At 37.3% G+C, this 18,000-nt stretch overlaps 1 protein-coding gene across 1 annotated transcript in view; it reads right to left on the bottom strand.

Moving 5' to 3' along the window:
* Window positions 1-18,000, bottom strand: part of plxna4 (plexin A4) — a 232,532-nt gene that overhangs the window by 66,491 nt on the left and 148,041 nt on the right. Inside the window, exons 6-9 of the mRNA XM_014004803.1 lie at window positions 13,410-13,533; window positions 10,598-10,751; window positions 8,426-8,525; window positions 8,119-8,233 (exon numbers count right to left, since the gene is read on the bottom strand). Of these exons, the coding sequence (XP_013860257.1) occupies window positions 8,119-8,233; window positions 8,426-8,525; window positions 10,598-10,751; window positions 13,410-13,533 (493 nt within the window). The remainder of the gene's footprint in view (window positions 1-8,118; window positions 8,234-8,425; window positions 8,526-10,597; window positions 10,752-13,409; window positions 13,534-18,000) is intronic.

The raw sequence follows: 18,000 nt of genomic DNA, 5'->3' as shown, positions 1-18,000 counted from the left end.
CATGTTCGTACGAACCCTTTGTACGAACAAAAGTAAGAGAAATTTAGGATAAGAATAAGAACATGTTCTTGCATGAGGCCCATTATTCTTTAACCAGTTACAAGTTAAATCAGTTTAAACGCACGCTTTTTATTGTGCAGTCTGAGGCTGTCCAGTACCAAAATATTCCTAAAACTAAGGAACTGTGCTGTAACCAATAAAACTATTTTTAAAAGTGCATTTTAAGAGTATCAGTAACCTCTTCATGCAGGACAAAAACAATTAACAGCTGACAGACACAGGACCAGTTCACAGATGTCAACATGCTCATAATTCATCTCATCAGGGAAGCCTACAGTACTTCACAAACAATTGATTTTAATGAGATAACCACTTAACAGCATACTGTTTTTAGTCAGCACTTCATTTGTGATATTTTCAGCTGGGATAAGATGGATCTCTTACACAGTCTCAGTAGCTGTTCACATTTGGTGAGTGAAGAGCCAGTTCAGTAGGCACTCCACTGTCATTACTTTTAGAATGGGAGGATCARTTACACAATGAACAGGACTCTTATAATGACCTGAGTTTTTATTTGTATATTTAAGTTTTTTTTAATGTTTATTTATTTTTAAAATTTAGAATCTATAAACAAAAAGCTTTGATTAAATGAATTAAATGTACCAAAAGAAAACTGAATGACAAAAAGAGAGTGAGCCACAAATCACTAAAAGATGTGAAATTAACACCCAATCAATTTGAATGTAAGTAGTGCTTMAATGCAGATGATTTGGATGAAAGGTGAGGAGAGGAAAGAGAACAGGTGAAAACATAAAATATGAGAAAAGAACAGAAAGAGAAATGACCAGAGACTTTGGGAAACACACTGTTTGACAGAAGTTAAAGGTGGAGACGTTGACAAAGCAGGGTAAAGACAGCCAACAGAGAACAGTGCTTTCCTGAGCACTTTGCGAAGTGTTTCATGTTTTTGCCAAAGAGAGGTAGATAGGACGAGACAGCAAAACGGGGGGGGATGAAAGAGAGGAACAACAAAAGAACAGAGGAACTGAAAGAGGCAAAAACATCATTAAGAATATGTGGCAGGGGAAGCTTTAGTATGTCAAAGAGAGAAGAGGAGTGAGRGTGAAAAGAAAGAGAGCAGATAAGAGGAGCCCCCTCACGGATATAGCTGGGGAGAAGAGAGTGAGGAGGGTTGAAGCATGGCGCACGTTGAACTGTGTGATAACACTTGTTTGAAGTTCATTAAAAGCCACTTGATTGGGGAAGCTGAGTGAGTGACTGACTAGTGAGTGACTTAATATCGTGGTGAGGGTGTGTGTGTGTGTGTGTGTGTGTGTGTGTGTGTGTGTGTGTGTGAGAGAGAGAGAGAGAGGAGGGGGGAGAGAGACAGGAGCACTCTGTAACACTATTCACAAAGTCATTATAGATAAATGACACACAGAGGGAGTGAGTTCAGTGGTGGAGGAGAGGAAGGTGCATGTTTGCTCTTCCAAATCTCATTTTCCAAAGAATGATGGTTCATATTTGGAAAATAAAAATGAGCAGAAGAGCAAAGAGAGATGCGATTCATTTTTAATCATGTCTCTTCCAGTTAATACACTTGAACAATGGGGACAATAAATCTGATCTGGTTTGTGAAAATGAAGGCATAGAAAGCAATGGAGTGTGGCATAATACAGCAACTGAGTCAAATCTTTTAGACAGATCTACACTGGCCGAGACTTAAGGTGTGGTGGCAACATTTTATACACATTAAGTACTGCACTTAAATGTGTGTGAGTTTGGAGCTTTTTGGCAACAAGTCACACCAGCTCAGTGTTCACAGGCCAAAATAATGAAACGTACAAAAAAAGAGCACTACYTAAAATGAAACATGGCTTGGTTATGTTTTAGGGCTGCTTTGCTGCATCGGGCACATGAGGTCTTAAATCTGTGCAGGGTACAAAGAAATCTCATGACAATCCTGAAGTGAAATGTGCTGCCCAGTGTCAGCAAGCTTGGTCTCAGGCGAAGGTTATGTCCTCCAMGAGGATAATGAGCCAAAACAYACAGCTAAAAACACCCAGGAAAAGCGAGGAACAAAACACTCGACTATTCTGAAGTGGCGGTTTGAGCTCCAGTCTAAATCCTACTGACCATCTGTAAAAAAGAGCTGAAACATGCAGTTTGGAGAAGGCACACTTAGAAACCTGAAACAGCTGGAGCAGTTTGTGGAGTGGGCCAAACTGCATGTGGGCAGGTGCAGGAGTCTGAGAGGGTTACAGAAGTCACTTGACTGGAGTGATCGGCTCGAAAGGTTGTCCAACAAAATATTACGTTAAGGGTACTTTCCTTTTTATCAAGGCCAGTTTCWTTTGTTTTTCAAACTATTCTGGTGAACCAAATTTTAAAAGCAATACCATTTTTTCATTAGCATTTGACTAGCTAGTTATAGGCCTACTGCTTTTTTTGTGTTTTTTACTATCTACTGTAAATCAGCAAAGGAAACAGAGCACTGGCAATATTTATTTTTGACATCTGGTAAAAACACTTTAGAGTTCAGTCGTTCAGTCTGGATCTCTCTCTCTCTTTCCCTCTCTGAGACTAACACCAATGATATGTTTGATTCCTTGTTATCCGTATGGCAGTAATCAGTAACAACAATTTACTCTTGAATAGATATTGTCTTGAAAAAAAAAATCATGTTTTCATTACACTGCTCTGAATCCAAGCTAATTTTCTCTTGAATGCTGTGGCCCTGAGTTGTTATACAAATGCATCATTTTACTGCAATTTCCAGACCCCTACATTTTCATTAAAATAAACTTTAGCCTTTCTATGCAAATTTGTTTTATATTAATTATTTGCATTTATTAAGTCACATCTGAGAATATTGGTTTACTTTGAACATGTTTTTTGCCTAATTAGTGAGGCTTATTTAAACGATATGAGATCTATCAACAAACAGCAACACGCCTTGCCTTAGAATATTCTTTTGATGATGTCAAATTTTAGGCACTGTGTATTTTTTTCTTCACCATTCATGCTTGAAATCCAAAATCTCACATCAAAATGACATTCTATGGGACTTATAGGCTCTTGATAGTGAGTTGTATGCATGTACATACATGTACTTTCCACATGCATAAAGGGAACACTGAAGCCTTGGAGTCGAGTATAAAATAATCATCACTGTCAGACAACAACTTGTGTATCRTCTGTCCTCACTACAGCAGGTCCAGAAATGAAAAATGTCAAATTGTAAATTTTAACTGTGGCTGACAGCATACACGATACATGCACATATATTAAAATATTCATGAACATCATCTATTCTTCTCTTTACTCAAACATATACATTATTTTCTAGCAACAAATCAATGTAGTCTAATGTTTCTGTCTGGCACACACACAGACCAGCATGCAGTTTTATTATATACATAAACAAATTYGATCTGCCACACAGTTTTAAAGCAGACCCAACTAATACTACAAACTGTACTGTCACAGACACTATCAACTTTTATCTGTGGTTTGTTCCCAAAATCAGTAAAAGCTTAAAATATTCTTCCATTGTGTGCAGAAATATAAAATGTTTAACTATACTTTCAATGAAAGAGAAAAATCTATTATGTAGATTTGATTTTAAAACCATGCAAGTACATCTGAGAGTAGTAACCCCTGTTTTTACGTCCAAATACATGATCAGACAGGCTTGCATAACACGCCAATCATTGCCAGGTTTTTCTGAGGCCAAGTGGACTTTTATTGGTTTCGACAAACACAGATGTGTAACTACTAGTTGGCTAAAGATGCTGCTGTCATTGGCAGCGATGTTCAGCGTTTCTGTTGAGATTTACACTGGTGTTAAGCTGCTGTGATGTCAGAGGGTTTATAATCACTCAAACAGGTTCAATCCCAAACATTTGGGATTAACTGCATCCATGCACATAAGCATTTATGCAAATAATGTTTCACTTTTTCAGCCACTTTAAAAAAATCATTTTACTAATTAAAACTTACCTTTTAAAGCATTGACAAGCAGTAATTGATCAGACAGGGAAGATTTATAAAAAGTTGCTACACTAACGTTTCTGCAGCATTCAGTTGTGACACTATAATGAGTTTTCATTATCACCTCTGGTTCCCTGCATTTTTATCCATGAAACCAACTAACACCCTGTTTAATAGATTGTTTAAAACAACAGGGAAACTATTTCTAAACAGATGCGTTATGTTTAGCTTTTCTAGTGTAAAGTTTTTTTTTAATTAAATGTTTAAATGCTTTATTTTGATGGGTCCTAAAATCAGGACTAATTTGAATATTTGCAGTTTTTGTCATTGGTTAACCATCTATTCTGTGGTTCCCTAAATTGGGGTTCGGACTCCACTTTGGGTCACAGGTTGGGGTACTTGAAATCAAAATAAAATAAATAATAATTTATATCAGTATATTTTCACTACAGTTGTCACAAAGATGATAATAAGTCATAAATGGGGAAAACAGCATAATACGTATTTGAGTTTATACGATTTTTTTCTTCTATTTATAAGATTTTTATCTTCTCTCTGCTGCCTTTCATTTATATACGTATGTTTTTCTCTCATTTTTCTTTTTATATATTTTTTATTGTATATTTTATATAATTTTTTGTTTTGTTTTAATGAAATTAATAAAGAATTGAAAGAATTGAAACTGAGATCAACCTAAGTCTTTGTTATACATGCGGTCAAAGGTTAAAAAGTTTGCAAACCTCTGCCTAATCATTCTATTTTTTAGTCTTTACTTTACTAAAACCAGACTACATTTTTGATGAAAGGGAAGAGTGCTTAAACTGCACATGCAGTGGGTGAAGCTGGGACTGTCAATGACAGGGCTGTAATCAAGGACTTGCACTGGAGAGCAAGAAAGAGAAAAGTACCTGTGAATAGCATGACTCATCATAACCGCAGCATAATCCCTGACTTTGAAAAAAGTTAGCGCCTCTCTTTTTCAGGATAATTATCCTTTTTTTCCTTGTTCCCGGCTCCTTGTTTTTCTCCTCATTTACACACTCTCAAAAGTAGCCGGTTTGGTTCATCACATATATGCAGCTCGCTGACCCTTCTCATTTTTCTTGTCAACCCTCTTCACAGACTCTTCTTCCTACTCTTTCCTGACTTCTTTTCTTCTTGGGGACCTACTTAGATCTGATAATTAGAGGCTGGTGGGAGGTGTGAAGGGTGGAGAAAAGGAAAGTGACAGAGTAGGAAGCACATTGGGAGCTGTGAATGTAAAAGCCCTTGGCATAGTTTGAAGCTAAGGAGGGAGGGAGGGCGATGGCAAGAACGAGAGAAAAAGGCCCATAATTATAGCAGCGTAAGGTGTGAAGATGAAGAGGATCTTAAGTTTTTATACACGTACTCACACACCCTGTGGTTACCAAAAGATTCCCAGTCTGTTTTATCATATCCGACAGAGCCTAGGGTAAAAACACTTTTCTGCTTTCTGTTAACCCGCTCAACCCGCTGCAGATGYTTCTTCTCCCCACCACCAGTCATTCCTTACCCTCATTTTTTCTAAATAACTCTACACGTGGTCCCTCCCTCTTTACTATGTCCTCCTTTATTTAAAATCTCCAAAATATCACAACTTTTTCAATTTATTTTAGTTATAAAGCTAACAAATCAAATATAGTTTGTTAAAAGTGCAGTGATGCTTTTAGTTTTCATTTTCTATCTTGTAGTGACTTTATTTAAATTAATTTGCCTCTATTGCTGTGTGCCATAATAATAATAATTTGTCAACAGTCTGAACCAGCATATGACATTGATTGTCCATGATTCAAAACAAGCACTTCTCTCTACCATTCCCATCTAATAAYAGCAGCTAATGGCTATTACCGTTGGCATTTAGCTTCTTTAATAAAATTATCCTGATCACTTGATCAATAAGTTCCTGGTAAATAAACTCCATGACATTGATCACCATAATACAGCAAGGAAGTAAATAATGCTGAGATGAGGATGTGCAGTATGAACCAGGACACAGTGATRTGTAGTGAGTGACATTAATATTTTTGTGTTTTTTGTCTCCTACCAGCTGAATATATTAGTGTAAGATTTGGCAGCAGCTCAGGATATGAACATGCTGAGTTGTAGACAGCAGAAGAAGAAAGAGAAATATTCTCCTGTGGTTTCCATCAGACAAGGAGAACAGGAAGTGTACTCAGTTTCATCACTTTCTCATGGTGAGACCATGTGTGTGTTTTAAGGATAGGAGATGAAGTTGAAAAAAAAAACAATCAATGCAGGAAAATAAACACAGGGAAGCAGATAAACAAGAATATATTATTATTATAATAATAGTGACTAAAATAGTGAGGAATTAATGCTGGATCTTTCTTCATTATAAGAAAAGCCTGGATGCATGGTCTTTGTTGGTGAGGCTCTAAGTCCTTGAGATATATGGGGGCAGAGACGGACATGGTCTTGGTTAAAGTGCCAACAGGCAACTGTCTGWTCCCTGTGCCCATTTCTTTACTGGCATGAATAAAACACCCGGCCCCGGCTTTAACTCCATCATGAGATGCATACTAACAACAAGCTCAACCAGTAGGGAGTTAACATAGAGTTAAGGGATTATTGAGATCACTGCCTAAAATCCCTTAATTGTAATAGTACACAAAAATTCATCATCAGCAGAAAAAGCCATCTCATTACTTGTCCTCTTTTGTTAAATTTGGGGGCAATTCTCTGGATGGTGTGTGTGGTGTGTGCACATGTTCTTAAGCCGTGTGTCTGTCTCAGCTATTAATTCAAAACAACATCCAAAAATCTGGCAGCAGATACATCACCCTGGATTTGAAGGGTTAATTAAAGGCAAATTAAAACTCATTAAGCCAGCACAACACCTGCTTTTTAAAATCCTCCTTTTCTTTATATTTATGGCGTTCTTTTGGCGTGCAGCACAATAGGAGAGGATTCACACATTATTAACCTGAGTCAATATTGACCACCAGCGCCTGGCTAATTAGAAACAAACCTGCAAAGACTCCTGTTTGGGCCCAGCTAAGCAGACGGTTCAAAAGGATAATGGAAACGACAGAAAAAGAAAATAATATTGTCCGTGCAGGTTGAATAGCTTGGGGGAAAAAATGGGTGGAATAATACAATTGAGAGCAGACTGCTCATCAAAGGAAGCAATCTGGCTAAGCTTGTCCCTGCTCATCGAGTGGCGTCTGCCAACTCAGACATGAGTACTAGTGATCTTCATCATAGCTCACCTCAGGCTAGGATTAACAGACCACTAACTCCATGTAAAACCCTCCCTTTGAAAGCCACTGGGAATTGGCAAAATACAAACAAGCAAACACTGAAGATAACCCYAAACACAAATATTCTCTACATGTACAAAAATATATAGTTTACTTGTAAACACTGCAAATACAAGTCTAAATCCCAGACATAAACCTTAAACTTCCTTGACCTTTTTGCTTTTCTATAAAGTCTCCTGCAGTGACTCTAAGCAGAGTGAAATCTTTTCATATGTTGAGGAGTGGCTGAGCTGGAGGCCACTCACTGAAAGTACCCCATCCAGTTGTCCTCTGCAGCAAAGAAGCCTAATTACAGTGAGCTCAGCTTCGACGGGAAAAGACTGCCTGCCAATATTATTGATAATTCACAAAGAGTAAGCTGTTGTGGGGAATARGAATGGGCATGTGGAAATGACTCAGTTTTATTAGCTTCCACTGCCCTTTGATGTGCTCTCAAAAGTGAGACATGCCAAAAGACTCATGCCAGATGGAAGCACTACTGCTAAAAGGTGCCTCAGTCCTTTTAACACTTTTTGCATGGGAAATCTCAAAAGATAGATATTAGTCTCACTTAAGCAAACGTTTTCCTTCATTTATTTCACCACATGTTTTGACTTTGATGACTCACAGCACACAAAGCAGCAAGGATTATGTGGTATAGTTTGGCAGCATGTATAGCAGAAAACCAGAATCCTTATAAACAGCACCAAAATACGTCAGAAGCAAAATGTTTTACAAAACATCTGTCATGTTCGCTGGCCTTTTTGTTACTGCTMATTTGGTATTCGATAAGATTTGTTATCTAAACAAGAAGACTAAAAAGAGTGAAGGTTTTGAGACTCACCTCAGGTTTCTTGACTCGACCCTCCTGGAAGGAACAGGTGCGGGGGTCGTGGGTGCAGTCATGTCTGTATTTACACCAGTGGCACTGGTAGGGACTGCTCACGCAGGACAGGCACCTGAAACAGAACAGATTATTTGGAATTACTATTGAACCAGAAAACTAAAAAAGTCTTAATTATCTTATTGTGTTTCATCCAAATGAAAGCTGGATGAAAAAGAGGAGTTGTTGTTACATAAAAAAATAAATCAAACAATGTTATAAAGGGTGACTGAAGTGCATTTGGATGTTATTAGTAGACTGGACTTACGACTTATGCACACTGCAGTTGTAGAAAACAAAACTGGTATTTGCAAAAGCCAGGCCCGTCTCCTTAGATTTAAGGTAAAGCTGCACAATTTGGTGGTCACCTAAAAGAAAATAAGAATAGACAAAATTAAACCTTGGATTCACAGACAAAAATATTTTCATTTTCAYAAAGCACAATTCTTAAACAATTACTGTTTTGAACAATTTTTTGTTTTAGCATTTATGCTGTTTATTCCATTTACTTGCTCAAAAACCTAAATACTGTACTAGAAACACAAAGTAACAGGTGATCCTCATGTTGCATTCCTAGAGGAAATGTCTTTAAAGGAGTGTATTTCCTTATTCATGCAGTGAGAAGTAAAAGTTGGTGCACACAAATTTCCCTCGGGATGGACAGCACGCCCAGTGAAATGTCTTTGAAAGTATGTTTGACAAGGTAAAAGGAGAACATGACATATCAAACGTGTGTGTTTATATAAGCGTATGTGCACACGAGCGCACGCCTCGTCTGTATTTGGTGTGTCCTTTTGTCTGGCTCTAATGAAGGAGTTCATGTTTAATTCAGAAACACATCCACATATCTACCTGCTCTTTTTCTACACTGCCTCTATAGCTCTCCCTCTCATTCCCACTATCTTTACTCACAGGTCTCTTCCTTTCTTTCCACACTGTGACTCCTTCTCCCTTGTGTCTCCCTCCATCTTTCTAACAAAGAAGGAATCATTCATCAATCAGAGTAAAGCACTGCTGACAACGGATCTGTCCTAATTAGGCCACTTAAATGTTACCTTGAAGCCTGCTAACGCTATCCATGCCTCCCTCTCTCCTCACTCCATCTGCTGTGTGCCCTTTTCTCTCTTGAAACCAAGCTTGGAATAATGAGTACTGGTAGAAACTGGAACATGAAAGCTTCAAACATAATGTGTTTGCCTAAATCAGGAAACCATATATGCTTGGAAATGTGGGCAGCAAGGTTTTATATGTGTATGTTTGATTTACAGACACTATTTAAACATTTCTGTTTGCACGACAGCAGCATTACCAGACTTATATGTGGCTGACACTGCAAACAAATAAACCAATATTTATAAATCCCCAAAGCACATTTAGTATTCTCATCAACTGTGTATCATCAGTGGTGACTAACTTTTTCACATTCACTCATAGGAGCAGCTATGAGTCATTTCTCCATTTGTTGGTTCAATAAATAAATAAAGGAAACATAACTATTTACATTTGCACAACTRAGATCTTAAACATCTCTAATAAAAACTGAACTTGATTGCTGTTCTCTACTTATTGTTTGCTTTCAGTAGAATATTGAAAAACAACTTCAAAATTGTCACAGTTTCTGTTTAAACTATGAAAAAATTGCATTATCATGCATTTATAATGCAGACTCAGGATATGTTAATTTTTTTTTCAATTAAACCAGCTTGGCCTACTCTAGTGAGAGAAAATGCATGACTATTGTCAGAACTATCTGTTTCTGTAAAAACTTTGTGATCACTAAGCATTTGTTTTTTTGCACTGTGGGTAACCAGGATTGTATCACTCCCTCTGGAGCACATCCATGTGAGGAAGGTAAATAAGTTCCACCGCAGACTAATAACTAATGCTCATTTAGTTACTAAACATGTCCTGAGGCACCGCTTCAAGGCGTGTTGAGCTGCTGATGACAGTGAGGAAATTCACAGAGATCGTATTGCCCCAGGACTATCAAGAGAAAACATGGAAATGACTGTGTGTGACAGGCATGTTAGTACTCAATGTTTCAGATGATATTATAAATATGTTTTGTGTTATTTTTATTACTGCAGAAATGTTTACAACCACCTGTAATTTTTTTATATTTTGATTTTAAAAAATAACTCTGACTTTTTTGTTATATTTGAAAGACTTTCAGAAAGTCTGTATAAATATTGCTCAGAACCATTTTATGYTTTTAAAAGTATTTTTTAGTTTTTTAAAGCTTTTTCCTGAAGGTTTTGTCTTTAGGAAACAAGAAAAAAATCCAGTCATGTTATAACACTGGGTTTGATAGATGTCAATAACTCTGCCAATCACCTGGGAATTAAAATACTATTTTGCATATTACATAATCTGCATGTTCATTATGCATGCATGAAATAATACTGTCTTCATGACAGTTGGTTAATTTTCTACCTCTTACCTTTGTCCACAATAATTCGTGGCATTTCCTTTTCAGCAGGGGAGGAGCATTTGATCCGGTTTCCCTCCACCAGGCCGTGCATCTCAGCCAGATCCTCAAAGGTGCAGTTAACACCTGCTGAAAGTTCTGGGACATTATGAGCTTCAAGCACCAACTGTTGAAAAAAAAAATAATACATAGAAGTCGTGTTAGGAATCATTTTTCTGTGCATGATACATTTTTAATACTAACAACAATCAGTCGAGTAAAATGCATATAGGAAAAAAGACAAGACTTTTTTATTGACTAAGTACAAAATTTACTTTAAAACTGAAAAAAATAGGGATGAAGTTTGAGGTGCACATAGAGTTTAGCCAGGCTGACAAATAGGTAAGCTTTGCAGTTTAGTTGTTATGGTTGTGGTGATGAACATATCTATGAGGCAATCATATCAGTTTGAGTCAATATGCTTCTAAAACTGTAACACAATACTTCAGGCGGACAGTTGCACGTTCAAAGCAGAGTAAATAGTCACCTGCAGATTAGTCAGTCTGGAATGTCTGAATGAGCTATCACCTAGACCTTGTGCTCAGATATCCAAAAAAATGTGAAGCATCCACTACAATCATAAATAATGGCCACAAACTACCTCATATAACACTCTGTGTGATTTTTTTGTTATTTACTTCAGTGTTTTCAGTTTTTGGCAAGGTGTGGAGAATAAAGTACCTTGATGTGAGCAAAAACTGGAAAAAGCCAAATGAATATAGACGGTTAAAACAAAAACGCTTGAACATAGGACATATGTCCTAATAACATAATAAGATAAGATATTATTTTCTTAATAAGAACAATTAACCCTTGTGTTTTCCTTTAACTTTATGACCATTCATGCTGCTTAGAGGGAAAAAGACCACTTTAGATAACTGCTTAAAAATACACCAGATAGCCAAAGAACAGCAYACTCTCCACAAAATAAGAAATGCTTTATTTAAAAATGCTGTGTTAGCTTTTTCAGCAGCTTGGGAAGAATGGCCTCAGGTGAAGTAAAAGAGGAGAATGGAAACTGTCCTTGAATAAAAGAAGAGGTGATTATTGAGGAAGGTGGAGCAGGGTCAAGACCAAAATATACATATTAATGGAAAACGCTGTCTGAAGCTGAAGAGAGGCAATGGTCTAAACACTGATTTAAGTTGTAGCTAGTCGTATTCTTGTGATGTGGCACTAAAAGCTGCCTCAGCGGGCAGAGAAGGGCTGACCAGCACTGTTTTTATATTGCTTTTTAATGAAAAGAAAGCAGCAGCAGAGTGAACATCTACACAACATCTCACAAGAAACAGACTGTGGATGCTCTCAGATACTCCAATTCTCACTTTCTTCATATCTTGCTTTTTTTAAAAGAGGAAGTTTTTTAAAATAGGTCAGACTAAGAGTGATGGGTCCATGCAGTTCTGACGTATTTCTCAGCTAGATCTGGTCCAAAGAAATATTTATTAACATAAAGGTCAAGAAATGGCTGYTGCCTGTTTGGTAGAGATGATGGCAAGTGTGTGTAAAAAGGTTAAACACTCAGCAATGTCGCACACAAATGCCTATGAATATCAATAGGCGATGCTGAACAGTATCGCTGACAATCAGCAGTTCACGTTTGGCCCTCTGAGAAACACAGATGGAGTGAGTCATTCTGAGCTGGCTTGAGAAAATTATAAAAAATACTATTGGTCTATAAAATTCAGAAGCATTTCCGAAGGATAACTTCCAAGCAAATGGAAAATGAAAGGTGACACGTCTGCTAGTTAAAGTCAAATTCACAACATTTAGTGCTACCTTTGAAACGGTTTATCTTTTAACACACTGCAATATGATAAAAGGAAACATAAAACCTTGAAATAGAATAACCTCATGTATTCAGGTAATGCAAATATGTTGCAAATTGCAGACACTTGCGAACTTCTACAGTCATTTATTTAGGTAAATCTTTGCATTAAATCTTAAAGCTGGGTGACAGGTGAAAACACTGAATATGTTGTTGCAAACAGCAATTTGTTTAGATTAATGCAGGAATATATTTTGGTCCTAGCGATGTATGTATTTTTGTAAAAGCTGGAATTTGTGTTGTAACAATTCCTGCAGAGACATATTTGTTCCAAGGGGTCACATCTCCTTGTGTACTAATCAATACGCATGCACAGTAAAACACAAACATAAAAAATGCTCAAATGTTGGCAGCTGTTTCAGAGTAAAATGTCCACGGGGTGAGAGTGTTTTTATTTAGCTGCCAAAACTCATAAAAACATAGCTGAGCTGAACTGCATGCTGTTAATGATTGTTGACATTTGTTTGGAGAGAATTTTCATGAGTTAGAGCTAAAAGTTGTTAGGTCAGGAAATGAAGGATGGGTGTTGGCAGGCGCTAAGACGATATGAAGCAGGACCAAAAAATTTAACACATCTACTCAATAGTACTTAGAGCTTAATTACATTGTATTACAAATTATGGTTGAGTGTGTGATGCTGTCAATCTGCCAGACAAGATTTTCTCACTTGCAACATATTCAGCTATCATCACAATTTACTAAAATGTGGCACCACTGAAACAAACACTTATTTGCTCGCTAGATATGTTTTTCTAACCAAAGAACAAATACATTGTATTTTTCCATGTGCCACAAAAACTGTTAATTAATGCTTAATACTGTTATTTAAAATATTTAAAAGAAAAGGCTTGTCTACTGTGTTTTATTAAGAACGCATACATATTAATGTGATGGAACATTTGTCATTGGTTTCTCCTTCAGAGGAAATAATAGATGTATTTATTTTTATCCACTCACCGTGACGCTAAACTGAGAAACTGATATGTTGTTGGGGTGGACACTGAGACGCACACACTGCTTGATGTCTGAAGCGAAGCGCCGGGGTTCTGACGAGCGCTCACATTTCTCCTTTCTGGTGCACCTGAAAGAAGTAGAAAAAAGAAGAAGAAGAAGAAGAAGAAGAAAGGAGAGCGTGTTATTCATGGTTGACAAATACACACATCCGCATGCACACAGTAACCTGATCGCGGCTTAGTCTTTTCTACCTGTTGGCATCTGGGGAACAAGGAATGTCCCAGCGTTCTCAAACAGGTGGCATTAGAAACATTTATCATATTTCCTCTCTCTGGCAACAAACCAGCCACAATGAAAGCCTGGCCACTACAATGGTGGGAGCAGTTGCATTTAAAACAAAAGCTGCTCTATGTGTGGAAGCAGAGCCAGCCCTTTGGGAAAGCAGGTAGTCATAGGTTTTGTGCAGACATCTTAATGACTGGCATTCATGGGCAATGCCAAATCCAGGTGGAAAGGTGGATGCTGGTGGGGGGTAGGATAAATTACTACCACTCTTAAAACCAGACTACAGATCAGGAAGTCTAATCCAGTTTGTAACAGCGGTTTGAGAAGAAGGAGGGCCTGAGCCTTTTGCTTTAGAAGGAATTTACTTTTGCTTGTTTCCCAGTTCTATCCCTTGCTCAACTGCAGGTTCATGCAACAGAAGGAAGACTTAAATAATTTAAATATTTTCCATYCATTCCTACCTAAATCATTTGTTGAAGAAAGTTTTCCCGTGGATCGTTACAATGGAAGTGTCTTCATAGGTTTAGTTTTTTATCTGTTTGCTTTGTGAGAAACCAGTTTCTCCACACTCACAACACCACATTCTTGTTCCTAATCCTTTCTTATAAACGTATTCAACTTTAATCCCCTTCTGATTTAGAAAAGAAACGTGTCGTGCAATTAACAATCTGGCAAATTCACAGTGAGCCCCTAAAACTACTTTAGAGAAAATAAAAGACTGAAAATAATGAAAGGGGTCATAATGAATGACTGAAATAAAAGACTTTCAAGGTGGTTGACATATGAGATACAGTGAAAACCTTTCACAAAAAAGGCTTTTTTTWAAACCTAAATTAGAAAAATGGAGGGTGGGTTTTGATTTGACAAAAGCATTGTACAGTTAAGCGGCCTAACATGCTGCAAAGAAGACAGACATAAAGAAACCGAAAAGACATAATCTGTTTGAGAGAGGTAAAGAACAGGAAAAGGAGGAATAAGTGCGGGATAGACTGGGGAAAGGAGAGAGAGAGCAAAAAAGACAAGGTTTAAAGGAATACAGCTATTGTTGGCTCTATGTGAAGCTTCTCCTACTAAGCCGGTTAGAGTAGGGGTTTAATCGCTTCAGGTTTCTTTGTGCTCCTATCACTGATGTCTGTGCCTTCTTTTCTAGTGCWGATTTAATGGGACCACATCACAAGAAAAGCCTCCAGGCAAACAAGCCGCATAGAAAATTCACAAATGCTCATTTCCTCCAGCAATTACGCACAATGAGCCTCACGTTTTGAAAATCAACAAGTATTTTGAAGAACGTTGCTATAGGTGGGACTGACACCATGAAAAAAGATGTTCAAATCCACTAACATCAATTAAATCTGTTTACGGATCAACCGCTTAATTCCTTCTGAGCATTTAGGAGGACGGAGAGAAAAAAAATGTGTTTGCACTTCAGTGTCACTATGAAGTGAATTCTAGAAAAAAATCTATCAATCAAAATTACTAGCTTTGCATCTGTGATTTATCAATGTGTGTGATTTAATTATTACTTTATGTAAATAAAATGTGTTTTTATGATGCATTTCATTGCAGACTCCTTCTCAACAAGTTCAATAAACCATTTTTCAATTGTGACTTAACAGTTTACACTTGTTCAGAGTATTTTTTATTTATTTATATACTTTTTTTGTTTTAAACCCTGTCATGAGTTACAGGGCAGACATGACAGAAAGCCCAGATAATCCTTTGATTTACAAGACGTGTGCTCAAAGCTGATAAAACGTCTTCAGGCCTTGCTGAGCTGTATGAGTCAGGTTTATGACATCATCTCCACAAAATGCTAGCAGCCATAAACAACTAAGAGCCGATGTTGTAGGAAAACAAGTGTACTAAACAGAAGCAGAGTGAACAAGACAGCCTGCTACGACTTGTTCATGTTTGGATTGCAGCAAATATAATTTTGGTTCTATTAGAGGTTTTCATGCATGGGACTTGGTGTTTATGGATCTTAATTACTTTGTCAAGATCTGCTGCTCACAAGTTTTATCACTTGCAGATATTTCCAGTATATCTTAATACAGCTACAAGACATTATGACCTAATGAGACAGTGCTAGTGGAAAGGCGGGGGTGCAACTAGAGCTGGTCTGGGACCTATTAATGCATTTGAGTTCCTAATAAATCATTATAGTGTTTGTATTGTTCACATCTGCAAACAAAGCATTCACAATTTGTTTGATAAGAAAAACATATTAGTCTCAACACCTTCTTATGTTAAGAAAAAATGTCCTAAAATAAATAACTACAACAAATAGTTTAGTGAATAAAAGGTCCAGCATATTTTTCCCCTATAAGCAAACCAACACAAAGTGTTTTAACCATTAGTATCAATAACTTTGACATACACTTCTACTTCAGTCTTACGGCATACTATTTGTGAATCTACTGCAGTTCTGCTGACCCTGCAGGCACAGTAACTTTCATCTTATAGAGTCAGAAGGTCACAGTCTTCCAGCACAAGATAATTAAAAAATTAAAAAAAAATACCAAAAAAGGCCTAATGACAAACCTTTCCAATAAGGCATGGTCTGTGACCCTGTAATGGAAGGAAATGCCTCTTTTTTTTAATTACAGGATCTTCCTAGGGGAAATACATAATTGCTGGGTTTCTCATTCATTACAGAAAGACAACTGCAAGGAGAGAATGTAGGGTGGTGGACTACAGTAAGAATACTCCTGAATTGAGATTAAGGTATAAGTTCAATTGAAGAAGTTTGAAGAGAGCGCAGAACCCAGTTTAACAGGCTTATTGATAATCATTTTCAGTTAATATCTATACAAACCATGACTTAGAATAAATAAAATGCATCATTTGCATGTATCATAAGTGTGAACAGTCTCACTCGTTGCAAACATTTCATAAAAAAAGTTTAACAAACTTTGTAGATCAAAGCAATTCAGATTGTAAATGACAGTCATAAAAAGCCTAATCATGGCTATCSTTTTTGCAGAAAATTAGACGTCCACCAAATCTTCACGTGGTTAGTAAACGCCGCTGTTGTACAGAACGGTTTGACTGGCAATGACACACTGTGAGAAAGCGAGCTGAAAGGATTAGATCGGCTCTGAATGGAAACTAATCTGCACTCTTGTTTCTCGCAGCCTTTGATAAGGTGGTATAATTGGTGAGAGACTGAAGAGATGGCAGAGAATTGCTAGCCTTGGCAACTGTTGCTGATTAGTCTGTCACAGCAATTTCGAACTATATAGTTCTGTAAATAATGTCATTACAAAATATCCATCAGTATGTTTTTAGTTTTTACACCGACAAAATTATACTATTGTGTGGTATATTTGAAGGGAGCAAAAATATCCTAAATCAACCATGAATGACGAATTCAAAAAAGCGATGATGATTTAAAAGAGAACATTAAAGCTATTAAGCTCTTTAATGAAAACAATGCACCAAAAACAGATAAAAGCAATTAAATTCTCATAAAAACAAACAGTTACTCAGAACCAGAAGCACTGCAAAGGTCTCAACTTTTATGTATTTTATACTTTACTGATACTTTTTACACAACCAAATTCTACTGGTATCCCTCACCAGTWGAGTATCCATGTGGCACAGGTTGCAGGGCCAAACAGAGCTGAGAAAAAAAGATTATACTAAAAGAGGGCTGTGGCTGTATCTGGCCATGTGAGACTTCAGGAGCAATGCATACTTAATGAAAGGCTTGGAGAAGGTCAAACAGGCTGTGAAATGAAAACTATTAAATTCTCACAAAGCTGCAGTCTGGCCATCCTCAGCCCTGGCAAATACCCATGTCAGGAAAGCTCACAGAAATGCAGGTAAACACTCTCATATRCACCAACAATACAGTACACACACAATGCCTATGGAGGCTGTCTGGGAGAATTATTGGAAAATAAACAATAATGACACWATAAGGCTAAACAAAAAACTTTAGTACATGAGGGAAACAATAAAAATAACCCCCTGGAGTGAAATTTTACAACACTTCTAAGCATTAGTTAAAAAATACACATAGGATTTGTATCTCTGCAGTATTTGTGGTAAATCAATGCAGAACAAATAGGCACCCTGTAGCCCAGCAGAAACCCAATTACCATGCTGCCCATGCATCATCACACACTACATGGAATCCTATACATACTAATAGCCTTAGGCTGTATAAGTTACTTTGAAGCAGGAGCTGTGTCACAGACTCAGTCATAGACCACACTGGCTGGCTCCATTTCTCACCTGTGCATGTGACCAAACACAGACAGACACACACACACACACACACACACACACACACACACACACACAC

This window comes from Austrofundulus limnaeus, unplaced genomic scaffold (assembly GCF_001266775.1).
Source record: "Austrofundulus limnaeus strain Quisiro unplaced genomic scaffold, Austrofundulus_limnaeus-1.0 Scaffold26, whole genome shotgun sequence".
NCBI lineage: Eukaryota > Metazoa > Chordata > Actinopteri > Cyprinodontiformes > Rivulidae > Austrofundulus > Austrofundulus limnaeus.
The sequence above is the reverse complement of the archived record's forward strand: the minus strand, read 5'-3'. Positions and strand labels throughout refer to the sequence as shown.